At 43.1% G+C, this 18116-nt stretch overlaps 1 protein-coding gene across 1 annotated transcript in view; it reads left to right on the top strand.

The window, feature by feature from the left end:
- The window catches only part of FBLN2 (fibulin 2), a 190688-nt gene extending 182939 nt beyond the window's left edge, over window positions 1-7749 (top strand). Inside the window, exons 16-18 of the mRNA XM_077821960.1 lie at window positions 2054-2182; window positions 5903-6026; window positions 7392-7749. Coding sequence (XP_077678086.1) covers window positions 2054-2182; window positions 5903-6026; window positions 7392-7749 — 611 coding nt within the window. The remainder of the gene's footprint in view (window positions 1-2053; window positions 2183-5902; window positions 6027-7391) is intronic.
- The last annotated feature ends 10367 nt before the right edge of the window (window positions 7750-18116 follow it).

The following is an 18116-nucleotide window of genomic DNA, read 5'->3' as shown; positions in this document are numbered from 1 at the left end:
TGGGGGGCTGTGAAAAGGGGATGGCATAAGGCCAGAAACAATGTATGTATGCTATTGGAGAATTCCTGTGCAAAGGGAAATCTCAGCTGCCCACTTAGATCAGATTTAAGTCTGCTTTGCTCCACCAGAGCAATACAAATCAGACTTCACAGGGGCCAGGATGTATAGCCTAGCTTTGCTGGAGGAACCTATGCGTGACTGAAGAACTAGTGAGATTATTGCCTCACAGTGGCAAGAGACTGAAGTCTGAGCAAGTAAGACAAGTAGGAAAGTTTTAATCAGACTGTTTTTCTGAAACTCTGTAAACAGTGGTTCTCCACCTTTCCAGACTACTGTACCTCTTTCAGGAGTCTGATTTGTCTTGCGTACCCCCAAGTTTCACTTCACTTAAAAACTACTTGCTTTGAAAATCAGACATAAAAATACAGAAGTGTCACAGCACACTATTACCGAAAAATTGATTGTGTTCTCATTTTTACCATATAATTATAAAATAAGTGGATTAGAATATAAATATTGTATACTTACATTTCAGCGTGAGATCTGAGCCTGTTTTTCACTTGCAAGTCTTGTCTGAAGCCCGAGCCTCAGCAGCGGGACTGAGGCATGTAACTTAGCTTCGTGGGGCCCCTTGTGGCATGAAACTCGGTTGCCCTGCTTGCCATCCCCTAATGCCGTCCCTGCACTTATAACTAAGGCTGTGATTCTTTCACGGAGGTTGCAGATGTGACTCCGTGATTCCGTGACTTTCCACGACCTCCATGACTTCCACAGCGGCTGGCATGGCTGACTTCAGGGCCATCTTAGCAGTTGTTCCTGTGGACCGCTTGAGCAGTGGTCCTGGGGACAGCCCCAGGGAGCGCCCAAGCAACAGTCCTGGGAGCCGCCCCGGAGCCAGCTGCACGGGCCACTGCTCGGGCAGCCCAGGACAGCTAGCTCTGGGGACCGCCAGAACAGTGGCTGGCTCTGGGGAGTGCCCAAGCAGCGGTCCTGGGGATGCCCTGGGGTCCTCCTGAACAGCAGCGGCCCGGGGCACCCAGAGGCTGTTCACAGAGCAGTCTCTGGGAGCTGCAGCCGGCGGGCAGTCAACCCCCACACTGGAGCAGGGGCCCCAGAAGTAGAGATTTAGTCAGGGGTATTTTTGGTAAAAGTCATGGACAGATCACGGGCCCCCTAAACCTGTCCTGTGACACCTCCCTTAGGAGCTGAAACTCCAAGTTCAGAAACACTGATCTAGATGAGTTGAGTACCCCCTGGAAGACCTCTGAGTACCCCCAGGGGTACATGTACCCCTGGTTGAGAACCACTGACCTAAAACTTCTGCAGTACCATAGCTGAGCTTAAAGTCTGCTCTGACTTCCACTGGCTGTATTGGTCCCCTTGGAGCTGTTATGCTATTGTGTCTCACCAGAGTGCATCATATTTTGGTCATTCCCCCAGCTTGCTCTGACACCAAACTGCACCAGAAGTCAAGAGCAGGTGATGTCTGGGCAGTTTCCAGCTGCAGCCTATAGGACAGCTTTCTGGCTGGCTTTCTGCTGTCTGAAGGGATGAAGGATCTGAGCCTTTGGGTTTTGTTTGCTTTTTCGCACCTGTTTAACAGACACCTGACAAATACTTGGGAGAGAATCTCTGTTTGTTTATGAAGGAGTCAAACACCTGATTCCTTCCGTTAATATCTGAGAAAGCTCCCCTAAAAGTTCTAGAGGAATTCTGAATTTGGAAAGCTACAGGAGAGTATAAACCCAGACATATGCTTGGTTTATTGCCGCTCTGCATTACTTTTAAGTTGTCAGATAGTAATATTCAAACATGTAAGAGGAGAGCAAGGGGGGAGCTTTGAACTGAACACTTCATAAAACACCATGAACGGCCCTACAGCAAAGTCAGACTTTCAGAGTTGGGCTCTTGTTAAGTAAAACCTATTATAAATTAGATGAGTGTTTGCATCTGACATCACCTGTGTCAGAGCCATCGGAATTTCCTTGTGTTCCATTTTCTCTTCATTTGTATCTGTCTCTTCTCTAATGCTTTTGTAATAATTTAATTCCAGATATTGATGAGTGCACACAAAGTGCGGGTATTCTTTGCACTTTCCGCTGTGTGAATGTTCCTGGTAGTTACCAATGTGCTTGTCCTGAGCAGGGATATACTATGGCAGCAAATGGAAGAACATGTCGAGGTGAGAATAAGATTAAGGGACTGGAAAGATTGTATCTTGATGTCAGTTCTGGACACAATCTAGAACTCTAGGGTTATCCATTCAAACCTCTATTTTATACAACGATCACCGTAAAAACGTCAACACGTGGCAATAGTCGCCACATATCCCTATCAGAGGTGTCAGTTTTTGCGCTATATTTGGAGTAAGAAATAACTATGTAATGGAAACCACTGTATCATACAAATTAAGGTAAACTTTCACTTGGGTACCTAAAGTTATACGTGTGGGATAAACCCATATTTCATCACCTAAGTACATGGGCTGATTTTCAGAGGTTATGAACCCTCAAATCTCTAATTTCAGTGGAAGTTGTGGGAGCTCAACACTCCTGAAAATTAGGAGACCAAATTCAGGAGACTAAATATGGATTTAAGTGCCTAACTTCAAGGCATACAAGTTTGAAAATGTTGGCCTAAGTAAACAGTAAGGAATAAACCACACTGGACTAACTACTCCCATAAAATCACAGAAATGTGTTTAAGATGGCTAATGTTTTCATCTGCTGTACAGCTGTACATGTTTGAAGTTAAAATCCTCCATTTTGAAAAGATGCACTTGTCATGTAATGATGTTTGAAGAGCTGATAACCTATCACCCTATATGCATTAGTGTGGTCAGTTACACTAGATATCAAGCATTTACTCTGCTCCTAGTTTTTCTGGGCATCTTCAGACTTTTTAGGTTTCAGAATAGCAGCCGTGTTAGTCTGTATTCGCAAAAAGAAAAGGAGTACTAGTGGCACCTTAGAGACTAACAAATGTATTTGAGCATAAGCTTTCGTGAGCTACAGCTCACTTCATCGGAATGCTCACGAAAGCTTATGCTCAAATAAATTCATTAGTCTCTAAGGTGCCAAAAGTACTCCTTTTCTTTTTTCAGACTTTTTAGTTGCACAACTCAACTCTTGGGCTCTGATTCTTCTTAACAGTAAAACTCAGGAGTAATTCCTCTGACTTCAGTGGAGTTAGCATGTGTAAAAACATGAATGACCTCAGAATCAGGCTCTCAGTGTTCTGCCTCTTGCATGGAAGTCAGAGGAAACATTTATTTTGCCCACCTACAGTAGCTTTAACGATCCTCTCTCCATTTCTGTTATGTGCTGACATCATGACCTGATGTTGCTTGTATGACAGCTGCTATCTTTGTGAAGGCTGGAATTTGAAGCAGGTTACTTCAGACTTAATAGTTTGAGTCACTACTGCTGAGCTGACTAGCCAGGCTCTCTGTAGCTCAGAGCTCTCTAAGAGACCCATATCCTCTGTGGCTCAGGCATAGAGGGGGATGCCTAGCACACACTGACCAGGGAGATACACTTGCAGTTTTCACCCTCTTTTCAAGTGCATTGCTTGCCATCTTAAACCTCACAGAGGGAGCCCAGCATTGTGTGGATTTACCCCACTGAGTGAACTGTATAGTGATACTTGTGAGGCAAATTTTTAAAGGTTCTGCAAAAAATGTACTCTCTTTATTTGCAGCTGTACAACTGCATATCTGCATTGATAATTGCAAAAAATACATGTGTAGAGGCAACCATGTATTTTGTGTGTGTAAACTGGCACTTAACCATGCAACAGAAGTAACTGGGTGACTAGGTGCTTGTTTTCTTGCACAGATGCACACATGATGTTTGCATGAACAAATGCAGATTTCTGAGCAATGCCAAGTGGGTACACACAGAATTTTCCAGGCTCATATATAGAGGCCTCTTTGAAAAGATGGTCTTATGCATTTCTTTCTAGAACAGTCTAAATTCAGGGCCAAGTCTTCTGTTGGTGTAAATCAGCCTGAATCCAATTAAGTTAGGTCAGTTTACACCAGCTGAGGATCTGGGCCTGAGTGTTCCTCATCTGCTCTATCCTTATACTGAAAGCCACTAAAGTATCTCATTTCTTTGCTGACATTTTCGTTGCACCGTGAATTCAAACAGAGTAGTTGTAGGTGGCCCCTCAAGTTATAGAATGTTTTTAAAAAGCTCTGCAGATTTCATGCTAGAGCCAAACTGGTGAAGTGAGCCTTTCATGACATTGGCTACAATATAGAAAAATTTTCCCTTTTCACCTGGGGCCAGTTCTGAGAATTTATGAGGGACCTAATTTACTTTAATTCACTTTTATTTCATATGATATATATTTTTGCTGGGCTTTTAGACCAGTCAGTGCTGCCTGCAAGATCAAGTCTCATTTCTAGGGGGGATGGCTGTGGTTTTCCTTTAAGAGTCTCCTCTATGACAGTTGGCAGAATCGCAGAACACTACACTGTCCGCGTGGTTTGTCTGTTAACATTTATTTCATTTTAAAAGCTCCTTGTGTTGTCTAGACATTTGAGAAAACACAATGTGACTGCAAGATGTCTGCCAATCTTTTCTGCTCACCTTGGATCCCTGTGATTGCATCTGGTTTTCAGCATTTTTAGGACCATGGTTTAGTACTATGCACTTTTATTATTCAAGTAGCTGTGTTTCTGCCCAATGACTTGAATCATCTTTCCTTCGAATTCTGTGTTGCTTTCTGCAATTTTTGTCGTTAGTAGAGGACATTTTTTGAGATTAAATACTTAGAATCAAATCGTATTGTTTTAAACTGTTGTTCATGAAGTTGCCATATTCAAAATAACCATGTAGGGAGCTCTTCAAAGAGTTGTACGTTAACATATAATCTACCTTTCTGACTCTGTAAAAAATCAATGAGAAGGGCCTGCTTGTTGTAAATACCAGCTGGTTATGTCCTATGAGATTATTGCTAGTGACAGCGAGGAAGCAGACTAAAATAATTCTGATTCACTGTATTGTTCATATCATGGATCTGCTGGCACCTCGTGAACAACAGAGATGACCAAGCAACTCAGAAGTAGTTCTGCCGAAATCATTGTCTTTCAATTTTGACCTTTGAATGTTTCGTTTGATTACGAAGAGCAGTGATATGATAGTAGGATCTTTGGTTTCAAGAGTTCATTTCTTTCCGCTGCTTATTACCCACTGGAAGTTAAAACAATCCTGGGCTCCATTAGATTTGCTTGCTGTGGAGTAAAAGCAGCAGAATTTAGCATCTCAAAAGATGTGAAAATATTTGCAAAATGTTCAGCAGTGGCAGGCGCATCTTGGCAGGATGGTTGGAGTCTGCCAAGTCACCTCAGTGGGAGACGTGGCAGTCAAATGATAACAAGGGAAAGATTTCAAGCTCCTTAGATCAGGAACTCTTGTCTTCCCTGTTTCTTGTACAGTGCCTAGCATGCTGTCAGCTTTTAACTAATAATAAATGATCATACCAAGAAGGAGGTAAACCAGTTTTTTTCACAACCTGTTTTAATATGCACTGGAATTTTAACATAACCTAAATGAACATACTTTATTCTACCATTCCAAGACCCTGAGAGCTACATATCTGGATATATGTACTAGAGATGAACTTGACCTACAAAATTTGGATCTGGATTTCAAGTCCTGCATGTTGACATTGTGTTTGTAACAATCCAGGCCTGCAGGCAATAGTCACTATTGGTAGGCAAACTCCCAGCCACAGAGAGTCAGGATGCGAGCCTTTTCCCTTCAGATCCAAAAGCAGAGGCCTGCCTCTCTTTTTGTATATATCACACACGTACATCTGTTTAGGTTCATATCTCATGATTGCACATAGCAATTTGTAGATGTACTGCATATTTTCCCCATTTTTCCATTGTCAGATATTGATGAATGCGCAATAGGAACCCACAATTGCTCAGCTGCAGAGTCTTGCTACAACATCCAGGGCAGCTACCGATGCCTGTTGTTTGAGTGCCCTCAGAACTACAGAAAAGTATCTGACATGTAAGTCCTCACTGATTATCGTAACAAACTCCCTTTGGCTGCTCATTATTTTCAGACTGTTTTAATCTTATGGTATTTGTAAAGTGCTCCTTGCTACCCTGCTGTGGTTTCTGGGCTGTCCAGTGAACTCCTGCTGCTGCTGTTTTAGAGCTCTGTGCTTCAATATTCACATTAGGGCTGGTTGGAGATTGTCGAACAGGACCTTTTTCTGTTGGAAAATGCTGCTTTCTCCCACAGAATTGGCATGAGCAGCCTAGCAGAGGGCTTCCAGGGTCCCCGGCTTGGAGTCAGGAGTCCCAGTTCATCAACAGTCTGGAAGTTATGAGACCCCTGGGTCCCCAAGCTGCCCAGCACTTCACCTGGTGGGCTGTCAGGGCCTTAGGCAACTCAAGGAGCCTTGGGAACATTTCAAAATTGGGTTTTGCTCCACTTCAGAACCTTCTTTTATATATTTATATATATACATATGTATTTTGGAGTTTACTGTGGAACGGGAATTTCAGTTTCCGCTCTCATGCATATGGTCACTGGGGCACTGGAGCAACTGCCCCCCAAGGATCGATCACATGGAGGAACTATCCCATGAGAGTGGAAGCTGTGAGTCACACGCAGAACTGGAATGAAGGAACACCTGTTTTGTTCTGATTGTGCTGTCTCATTCCCCTTAGTGGGGCAGTGCCCTAGCAGTCCCTGCATTCGTTTGCACTACATGCGGAATGGTGCCTCTGTGCCCAGAAAGCAGCCACGTCCAACCCTTCACAATCAAAGAGGATGGCTGTGTTGGGTGGCCTTGGAGAATAGCTGGGAAGGAAATACAAGAGCTATGGAGGAATCACAGAGGATGCTCTTCTCCTTTCCAAAATGAAAATCCCTATCACTTATGCCTTAAACATAGTTTATTGTTTTCTTTAAAAGCTAGGATTGGGCAGTTTGGCTAGTACAGGCACTTGGTAAGAGTTAGAGTACAATTGTAAGTGCGACTGTTTTGGATTTCATAAAACACAATCCCAGTCTTGCACTTTGATGATTCACAGATTCCTCTTCCAAGCATTAGGCTGCACACAGCAAGACTTTTGTCTAGCTTTCTCTGTATGCCATTGTGGAGCTTCCAAAGAGGACTCTCTGGGTGGAAGATGTTTCTGATATGCTGTTGTACTCTGACAATTACATCATTTACAAATGTTTTATGGGGGCTGTAAAAGCAGAACAAGCAGCTGTTAATTACACAGTTGAAGCTTTGGGTTCTGCTGCATTTCTGTCTAACACATGCCAAAGGCTTCTTGTGACTTTACAAATGCCTGAAATGTACATCTTTTAACTCACGGTTACTGTAATACTAACCATTTCTTGTTTTTACTCTCTCAGGAGGTGTGAACGCAACAATTGCTTTAATTATGTGGATTGTCAAAACACCCCTGTGCGAATTACTTACTATCAGCTCAACTTCCAAACCAACATCGTAGTCCCAGCTCACATTTTCCGTATTGGACCTTCACCGGCCTATGCTGGAGACAACATAATACTTACCATCAACAAAGGAAATGAAGAAAACTACTTCAGCACTAGAAAGCTTAACTCCTATACGGGCATTGTCTATCTTCAGCGACAAGTGAAGGAGCCTAAAGACTTTTTGTTAGATGTTGAAATGAAATTATGGCGTCAAGGAACATATACAACTTTTCTTGCCAAAATTTACATATTCATCACAGCTCATGCTTACTGAGGCATGTATTGACATTGGAATTTATTGGTGCTATGCTCTTTTAGTATTCTACCAAAGCTTATTATGGTGGAACTGGTATTTACTGTGTCTAGCCTTTATAATACTTTTCTATCATTGCTTCCAACTATTTTATTGGTTGTGTAAATTAACTTAATTTTTACTGACTCGTCTTTTGTGTAATTCTTTAGATGTTAATTGGACTGTACGTAAGTGAAGGAAAGATTTTAAAGGCAGTACATGTGTTGGGTACTGGAACTTTTTTTTACAATTGCTCCAGTGAATTCCTTTGGTTTAGTCACATCTATAAGACACTGCACTAGAAAGAAAAACAGTTCACTTGGGGGCTTTGGTTTGTGCCACTGATTAGGGGGAAAAATAACAGCAATTTCTCTTTAGCACACATTGCACAAACCTAAAGTTTTGCTTAGCCAAAAATTTCACTGAGGTGTCTCTGCACCTAGATGCTATGGTGATGAAGGCCATATAAGTACAGACAGTGCACCTCATGTAAAAGGTTTATTTTTCCCCAAACTTTCATAGTATATTGTCTATAACAATAAATACAGAAAATATACAAACAAACCCGCCCCAACAACAAACAAACATAAACTGTAATCAAAGGCTTGATTTTAAAGGGACTACTCACGTACTTAAATTTAAGTACGTGTCCAAGCATTTATAGGACTGGGGCCTTAGTGTAATGTCTTGCACTGCCAATTACAAACTCCCACTGCAGTTAGTAGCATTTGTCTTGTACCATTTGAACTCAACTCTGTACAAATCCATTCTATTCAAGTAGCTCTGCTTATAGATTAGATGTGTTATAATTCTTAAAAGAAATGCCAAAGAGGAAACATGTAATCAGTTTCCACACCGCATTCAAAAGCCTGGATGTGCAATTAGATTAATATACTGAAAGTTTAAATAAACCAAACAAAAGGGGAGTGACTTTTATTTTTCAAGAAAATTATCTCAGTTATGCTACCTTCAAGATGCAGAGGAAACTGCTAGTTAAATTGGCAGGTTTTGTATTACGCCATTTGTCATTCTGTCATGCACAACTTCAGTTTCAAAGTGGATTTCCTCTTGTCTCATAGGAAACTGGATGAGGTCCCAAAGCTGAGGGCCAGGTGTGGTATGTGTAGTGTAATCCAAGTATTTGTTAGAATTTAGAGGTGAATGTCAGAATTCTTTTTGTAGATGATCTTTTTAAAAAGCTCCAGTGCTGTAATCTTCTGAGCATTCGTTGATCTAGTTATAATTATTCTGCAAAATGTTCTTAATGAAAATCATAACTACAATATATAAATATTTACTGCACTGTAGCTTAATAATCCATTCTATCCTACAGTAGATCATATATTGACCAGTGTGCATTGTATATAAAATAAGAGAGAAACCAAGTCTTATGTTTTTTTATACAGTAATAATCAACCATTTGATTATCCTCTTTTTGTAAAATATTAACTTGTTTGTACTGTGGATTAAGAATATGTAAACACTATCTATGGGTAAAGGGGGAGATGTACTGTATTCATTATATCCCATGGCCAATTCTACCATTTCAAATAAGTCATTTTTTAAATTTGGACTTTTTCCAGATAATAAAATATAAACCTTTTTGTACCTAACCTTGACTGTAGAAAATTAATTTTTATTCTTTAGTTGTAAATTCTTGGAATATCTATAGGTTGCATACATCAAACTTATTCTTGTTCTTCTGTCAGAATCCTTTCTGTAAAAGTGATCTTTTCTCCACACGAGTTCTGTTTTCTATAGTTAATGGTCTTAAGAACTTACCAGTAAAGTACCAATCAGAAACAATGTGTTTTCGCAATTTATCATTTCAAGTAAATGCATATCTGCAGTGCTAGGATTGGCAAGATGAAGAGGCAGTGCTGCAATGAGTACCAAAGTCTTTCAGATTCATTATGCAGCTTGCACATTAAGAGGTGATAGAGTTCTCCGTGCCCCAGTAGGGCACATCAAGAATCACTGAAACCCAACGTTCTCCATCAGCATTAGTATTTGATTGAGTGTAAATGCCATTCAAGCTCCAGCAGTCTGTCCTGTCAGAGAATTAATGGACAAGCGATTTGTTACTTCTGCTGACTAAAAGCAACAACAGTCAATCATTATGTTAAGCCTCTGGCAGTTTGAAACACTGGCTTTTCATTTTCTAGGACAGGTAATTGATGAACAAAGTTCTGGAAAAGACTTTCCATGCTCTTATATAAAAAAAAATGTTATAGTGTTTAACACTGTCTTCATCAGCACTGCAACCTGTGGGCACCCAGATAAAAGAGAATGGCTATTATACTCTACCTATCAGAGAAAAGGACAGGCCTCTGCTGGATAACTTCACATTTTAATTTTTCTCAAGCAACCTAAACAGCCACTTACCTGGACTTGGGGGAAGAGGGGGGGATATGGTCCCTGTTAGTTCTCAGCAATAGGCACAGTGTTGTTAGGGTTAGTACTACACACATTGTGAGTCACTTGCTCCTTTTGCATTCAGTCCCCAATGCTGTAATTGACTCCGCACAAATGGATGTCTGTACCTATACACAGCCCCATTCATTTCATTTTCAGTTGTAGGCTCATGATCTCAGGGTTTGGCCTAAAGCACGTTGAGGTCAATGGATATATTCCCACTGAGTTTAATGGGTTTTGGATTGGGTCCTTATTCTCTTGTTTGTTAACATAGTGGACACAGGGTCTGATTCTTATTTATGCTAAGTGTAAAGGGGCCTTAGGGTAAATGAGATTCAGGCCCACAGGGCCAGATCCTCAAAGGTATTTCAGCACTTAAATCCCATTGATTTCATTGGAAGTTAGGTACCTAAATACCTTTGAGGAGCTGGGCCATAGTGATTACAACTGTGCATTATTCAACCATTGGGTGGGCTAGGCCTTAAATAGTTTTGTGGACTTAAAACAAGATGTCAATACTTTCCTTCTTGTGTCAGCTATTTCTGAACAAATCAAGCCACTGCTGAAATACTGAGCTTTCTATTTTAATTTTTTTTAACGAGTGCAGGTAATTGAGGTGTGTTCATTTTTCCTGGCTATGGCATATTGAAAATTTGTAACAAAACTTTATTTAAATTGATTAAATTAGGAGAAGATGACAGCAGTTACAATCCTAATGATCAAACTGGCTTAGTGGACTTGGGACAAATGTGTAAGTAAATATTTAAACCACTCAGCTAACTAATATCCTTAGGCCTCCATAGAAAGGAGAGGGGCTGCATGTGACATGTCTCTGAACATCCTATATTCCAGGCAACCTTTCTCTTTCTGAGGCTCTCCCAACATGCTATAAAAAAATGCCATGGCCCCGCTGTGCCACTGACCAGGTGTCTGGTTTTCAGGCAGAACATTCGGTCGAAAAGGGACCCTGGCGGCTCCAGTCAGCACTGCCGACCGGGCCATTAAAAGTCTGGTTGGCAGTGCTTTGGAGCCAAGTCAGGCTAATTCCTACCTGTCCTGGGGCAGGAGGCTCCACGGCGTGAGCTGCCCCTGCCCCGAGCACTGGCTCCGCACTCCCATTGGCCAGGAACGGCTAAGGGAGCTGGGGGGGGGCGGTGCCTGCAGACAAGCAGCGTGCACTGCGTAGCCTCCTGGCCCCGCTCCGCCTAGGAGCTGGACATGCTGGCCGCTTCTGGGGCACAGCACAATACCTGAGGACAGGCAGGAATCCTGCCTTTACATCACCACTGCATCACTGACTGGGAGCTGCCCAAGGTAAGCCCATGCCCCAATCCCCTGCCCCAGCCCTGAGCCCCTTCCTGCACCCTCATCCCTGGTCCCACCCCAGAGCCTGTGCCTCCAGCCCAGAGCCCATACCCACTCCTGCACCCCAGCCTGGAGCATCCCCAAACTTGGAGCCCCCTCCTGCACTTCAGAGCCCACACCCCCAGCCCAGAGCCATCACCCTCCTGCCCCAGCCCAGAGCCCTCTCCCATACCCTGAACCCCTTGTGCCCTGACCCCTCCTGCACCCCAACCCCCTGCCTCAACCCACAGTCCCCTCCTGCATTCTGAATCCCTTGGCCCCACCCCCCAGCCTGGAGCCTCCTCCTGCATCCCCAGCCCCACCCCAGAGCCAGCACCCCCAGCCCAGGGCCCTCATCCCTCCCAGACCCTAACTTCCTGCCTCAACCTGCAGCCCCCTCCCACATTCTGAATCCGTCAGCCCCAGCCTGGAGCCCCCTCCTGCACCCCAAATCTCTCATCCTGAGCCCAGAGTTCCCTTCTGCACCCTGAGCCCCTCATTTCTAGCCCCACCCCATAGACCACACCCCAATTTAGAGCCACCCCCAACCCCCACCCCCTCCCAGTGAAAGTGAGTGAGGGTGGGGGAGAGCGAGTCATGGAGGGAGGGCGAATGTAGTGGGTGGGGGGCAGGGTCTTTGGGAATGGGCAGGGCAGGGGGTGGGGTCTTGGGGAAGGGGCAGGGCTAGGGTGTTCGGTTTTGTGCCAATAGAAAGTTGGCAACCCTAGCCACAACTGTTTTTCTGAATATAAAAGCCAGAGCCGGTGTTAAGGGGTAGCAAGCAGGGCAATTGCACAGGGGGCACCACAAAGCAAAGCTGCTCAGGCTTTGGCTTCAGCCCCCAGTGGTGGGCTGCAGTCCTGCATTGTGGGGCTTTGGCTTTCTGCCTTGGGCCCCAGTGAGTCTAATGCTGGCCGTGCTTGGTGGACCCCCTGAAACCTGCTCATGGTCCCACCCTTAGGAGGCCCTGGACTCCTGGTTGAGAACCACTGCTATACCCTACACAATCTTGCAAGTCATATACTGCATGTTGTTCATTTAAAAATTGGTGTGAAACACTTCTCCCTACATATATGAAATTGGACCATCACTTTCTAGCTGTATTATATTTATCTAATATGTAGTTGAGAGAGAAAATAAGCCCCAAGAATGAGGAAAATAAAGGTCTGGAACTGGCAGGAATGTGTGTAGAACACTGACTTGTAAATGAAAATTTTAATGTTTTCTGGAAACTCAAGTATGTTAGATAGAAGGCAACTCTTTGGTCTTTTGTCTGATTGGAATTTACATGACAAAGCATCCAACCTCTCAACCATCCAACATTACAATAGATTGTAATAGATTTACTAGGCTTAACTAGTGGATGAAATTATTTAATGTATTAGATAGAAATAGGTTTCCCCCCGTCCCCTCGCAAACCTAACTTATTGTTAGTATTTTTGCATCCCTCCTTGTTCCTGGTCCTTAGAGGAAGTGAGTTCCAGTCCCCAGCTAAATCCTGTGTCTTTAGCTCAAGTTGTAGAGATTCAGGGTGAAATCCTGGCCTCATTGAAGTCAATGAGAGTTTTGCTATTGACTTAACTGTAACAAAATGTGCCCCTTCTCCTTTTAACTCTAGATTTCTCAGGCTCAAGACCCAGGGTTATACCACAGGGTTATATATGACTCTCCTATAGGGGTTTTGTTTGGTTTTTGCCCTGTATCTATACCAAGGTGGAAAAGGCTCAATGATTTTTTTAGTTGATTTTTTTATTTAAATAGTTTTATTTAAAAAAAAACATTTAAAATTGAAATTGACAACCTATATTAAGGCCTAAACTTATATTAAAATCATTTAAATTAAATACAAAAAATAGTAAGCAGTATATGTTTGGTGGCAAGTTTTAAAGAAAGTCAAACAACTGAACTGGTAGAAATTACAAGCTAAGCAACAAGAACAAGAGTTTGCTGAAGTACAAAACCAGCTTTTGACAGCAATAGGCTCTTCTGCAGGTGCAGAGAGAGTATTTTATTCATTTCAGTTTATTCAACTAGTTGAGTTCAATGAATAATTCATTCAATGTTAAGAAACCATCTGGGAGTTTTAAAAGCATGAGAGATTGTTTTCCTCTGTGAATGTATGAGTGAAAAGGTGGCATGAGAGGATGAGATCTATTAGTTCTAAAATCTTGAAAGACATAGAGACCAGAAACAATCAATTCAATTCACTAACTATAACTAATACTTCCGTTGTTGAATAAGTTAGTTTTAAATGCAAAACATGTTTTTCTAGACTGCTTGATCCATTTTTCCTTGTTTCTATCACATTGAAAGTATTTATTTACTAAATTTTAAAAATGCTGCTTTTGTGCATTTTCAATTACATTTGAATTTCCATCCAAATAGAGCTTGATACAAATCATAAATAAAAAAATTAATTGTCTGGTAAATATGAAATGTATAATTCACCATTTTCTAAAATAGTAATAGATTAAAATTAAGAATCAGAATAAATGTAAATTAATCTATACACTTCCTTAAATAAATGCATATATATATAGTTTATCCTTCTTATTAGCAGAAAGAACTACTGAATGTAGTGTAAAGAATATATTTAGTTGCAAATCAATATGTTTTAATAGTTACCAACCAATGAGACTCAATCTTTTTTGAGGAAAATAACTAAAAAGAACAAATGCAAACCACAACTAAAATTAAATTGCTAATTTAAATCATCATTAAAAATCTGAGATTTAAATTGCTTTGACATAAAACAATGCTCCCTGCTATATACAGTCCCAGTACCACAGGACAAAAGCTGATATGAAACCCATGGATCTTTTTGTTTGTTTGTTTTGGATCATCCTTCATGACTAATATATGAAGTGATGTATTACATTGATAGCTTTACCACTTCAGATGTAACAATCCCCTGTGATCACAAACTTACCAATACATACAGTAGCACTGATAGCCTTAAATGCAAAGGGAGTAGTGAAGCAGGAAAAGCAAACCTTTGTTATTTTAGCTTGTGTACAGGTGCTGCAGCCATTTCAGAGTCATAACCTGAACTCAACTTCCAAGTGCCTAGGCTCCAGTTTTCCAGTCCCTGGTTCTGCTTTCCTTGTGGTTCATCCTATCATTCCCCTCCTCTTGTCCGTGCTCCAGGCCCAATGGCTTTTAAGTGGTTGATCCTGCAAACATGCCTGTGCTTATCTTTGTGCATGGAGTAATATCTCCTGTCAAGAGGCCAGCTAGAGTTGTCACCTGTCCAGGTTTTCCCAGTCTTGTCCTCCTTTTTTGTGGTAGCTGCCCTGGGAAATCTGCAAGGGTACTCAGCACACACTGCCAGCTGTCCAGTTTTATGGGATTAGGGTCAGCCTAGATGTTCCAGTTTTGTGCACCTCAGAGGTGGATGACTCACAAGCATACGTAAGCAGGTGTGTTAGTGCTTCCTGAATCAGGGCCTTTGTATTTTTATTAAATGCAGTATACTACTTTAGCCTTCTCAAGGCCAGCAGGAAGGCAAAATTAGGTTCCACTGAAGAGCAGTAGAGAAAGCAGAAGAAAAGAGCAAGAAAAACAAACCATTTTGTAATTTGCCATTTATTGCAATGGGAGGCTACAGTGCTGAGTTTAAGCCACATCAGGGATGTCTACACAGCAATATAAGCCCAGGCTTGAACCCAGGCTCAAGTCAAACCTTCCTTGCGTCCATAAACCAATTGTTGTAACCTAGGGCTCGGACCCAGGACCCTGCAGGGCTGGAGGGTCCAAGCACCTGTTCAGCTGGGACCTAGGATCTGAGCCTTCTTGCTTTGCTGTGTGCACACAGTCCCAGTTTGACTCGGGTCCCAGATGTGCTCCAGATGTATCCTAGAGTTCCCAATAGCAGAGGAGCAGCGCCGCAAGCAGCCAGTGCAGCAGTAGGAAGTGTCATTATTGCATCGCTGAGCACGCTCCCGCTTCTTGCTTCGGCTCCTCCTCACTGCTGCACAGAGCTTGCCTGGAGCAGGGAGCAAAGGTGGGAAGTGCTAGGGTGTTGGGGATCATCCCTTCCCCAGCCATGCTGAGCCAGGGGCTCTGCTGCTTCCCATCCCTGCAGGGTGACACTAAGTCCCTGCTCTGCTCTCTGCCCCTTTTCCTCCCTGGGGCTGAATGTACTGTGCAAGTGGTGAGTGGGAGCCAGCCCCAAAACCTCCCCGTAGCTTCCCAGGGTGTGGTGGGGGCAGGGATAAGGGATTCCTCCTGTGTTCTGGAGTACACTGTACCCCAAGCCCTGGGGATGCACTTCACTGCTCCGCAGCCAGCAGTACCTGTGTGTGTGTGTGTGTGTGTTTTGTCATTCATGTCAAACTTCAAAACAAAATGCACAAAAATAAACGAAAAAACAACCAAACAAAAACACTTTCACAGACCATCCCATTTTGAAAATTAAGAATTGCAAAGTTTTGTTTTAATAGTTTGACAGCCCTGGAGACACATGTCCTAGTTATCCTCAGAACAGGTGCCCATGGGCATTTTCCTGCCACTGTGATTCAGCGGAGAGCTGGAGAGCCCCATTCTCAGATTAGATGGTAGTTCAGTATACAGCCTTCTCCAACTGCAGCCATTCTACAGAGACAGCCACCAAAGCAGCTAATTAGGCAGCTTATGTACTCATGGGCTCCTTGTGGACACCTGAGTCCCATCAATAGCACCACCATGGTTAGGAATCATAGAATCATAGAATCATAGAATATCAGGGTTGGAAGGGACCCCAGAAGGTCATCTAGTCCAACCCCCTGCTCGAAGCAGGACCAATTCCCAGTTAAATCAGGTTAGGAAACAGAGTAGGCAGTAGAGTTTTCCCACAGTGCACTATGTACCTAGGTCTAGAGTGTCAACACTGGGAGGCAGGTGCTAGGCACTTTAGGATACCCTTACTTAGTCTCAGGTATATGCACTGCAGTGTGAATGCCAGAGCCTTTGGTTTGAGCATGGGTCAGGAAGTTCTTAACTTTAGGGTTAAAACGCAATGTAGATGCTCAAACCTATGGTTCCCTGACATGGCTCAGCTGACTCAAGTTCCACTAACCCTAGTCTTAGATTGTTGTTTAGACATAGCCTAAGGGGCTGCTTTAGGGCCCCCAGGCTCAACCATGTGATTCAAAATGGAAACTCCTAACAGCAAGCAGTTTCTGACAGCTTCTTCTAGAACCAGAAAGTACCCTGGACATTGGAGGTGATTCTTTTTTGAACAGAGTGCCCCTGTAAGGTAAGAGAATGTCCTGGCTACTGGATCTATGTTGTGATGTCCCGGAGAATAGCAATGTTGTGTGTCTGCTGCAGATCCTCTGTTTTTCTCCCTGATCCCAGGAGAAGGAGCTGGGATATTCCTCACTGTTTCCTCCTTTAGTGATGCCTTCAAAACCCAAACTGTGAGCGAGAGGAGGGTCCAGCAGTGGTGAATCAGGCTCAGTGTATATAAATGGATCTGGAGCCTGAGTAGAAGCCCCTCTTCTCCCACTTTCAGTACATGTCCCTTCACAGAGCCATTCAATTTAAAGCAAACATTGAAGGGCCTGATTCAGTCACTTCAGTTTCAGTGGCATAACACAGTGGCACATTAGGCCCATTTTCTCCTCAAATCTCCACATCTTTTGCATATGCAGTTGCATAATGATCCTTCAAAGTGCATCAGCCCCATTGTTAGCTTTTATTCTTCTAGGCCATGTATCTCAGTTATTCCAGAGGTGCAGCTGAGTAGTAGGTGTGGGGAGACAGAGCTGATGCTAAGCCACCTTTTTGTTTCCCCTGACCCTGGGGCAGGTTGGGAGGCAAACTGCCTTGCCCCCCACCCCCGAAAACTGGAGCAACCTAATGGCTGCTCTGACTTCTACTGGCATGTAGTGGCCTCACACAAGCAATTAGTCAGGTAAGGAGGGCTGTCACATAGTGTATTCCACTCTGCACCTCACACTCACCTACGCTTGGGGGCCAGGAAGCTAATATGGGGCTGGCCATGTCAGCTTTGAGCCAGTCAAGGATTCCGGGAGGTCTAAACCAGTGGTTCTTAACCTTTACTGCAGCCTGCTCCCCTTTGGTTCTCAAAATATGTTCTCAGACCCCTTATAAAAAATCGTTGAAGTAGGTCAGTTCTTTAAACCTAGATATATTTTTGTTTGTATATTACAATCATCGTTAAAAATGTATAATAATAAATACATAGGTTTGATGAAACAAAGTAGTTGTACTTAGGTGCCTGTGCTTAATTTGTGTTTTTGATGATTTACCTTCTAAAAAAACCTGGCATGTCTCGCACCCCCAGAAGGGGCATCTCACACCTCCAGGGGGTGCATGCACCCCAGGTTAAAAACCACTGCTCTAAACTGTGCTGGCTTGTCATAGTCTCCATGGGGCTTTTGTGCTGGCTGTGGGCTCCTGAAACATAGTATGTTGTGGCTGCATCTCCAGCACACCAGCTGTGATGATGGCATAAAATGAGGTATGCCATCTCTGCGATAGCCATGCTGCAGAAATCCTCAGTGGCACTCTTAGGCCTGGTCTACACTGGGAGGGGGGATCGATCTAAGATACACAACTTCAGCTACGTGAATAACGTAGCTGAA

This window comes from Eretmochelys imbricata, chromosome 7, assembly GCF_965152235.1.
Source record: "Eretmochelys imbricata isolate rEreImb1 chromosome 7, rEreImb1.hap1, whole genome shotgun sequence".
Taxonomy (NCBI): domain Eukaryota; kingdom Metazoa; phylum Chordata; order Testudines; family Cheloniidae; genus Eretmochelys; species Eretmochelys imbricata.
This window is presented reverse-complemented; position numbering and strand designations above follow the sequence as displayed.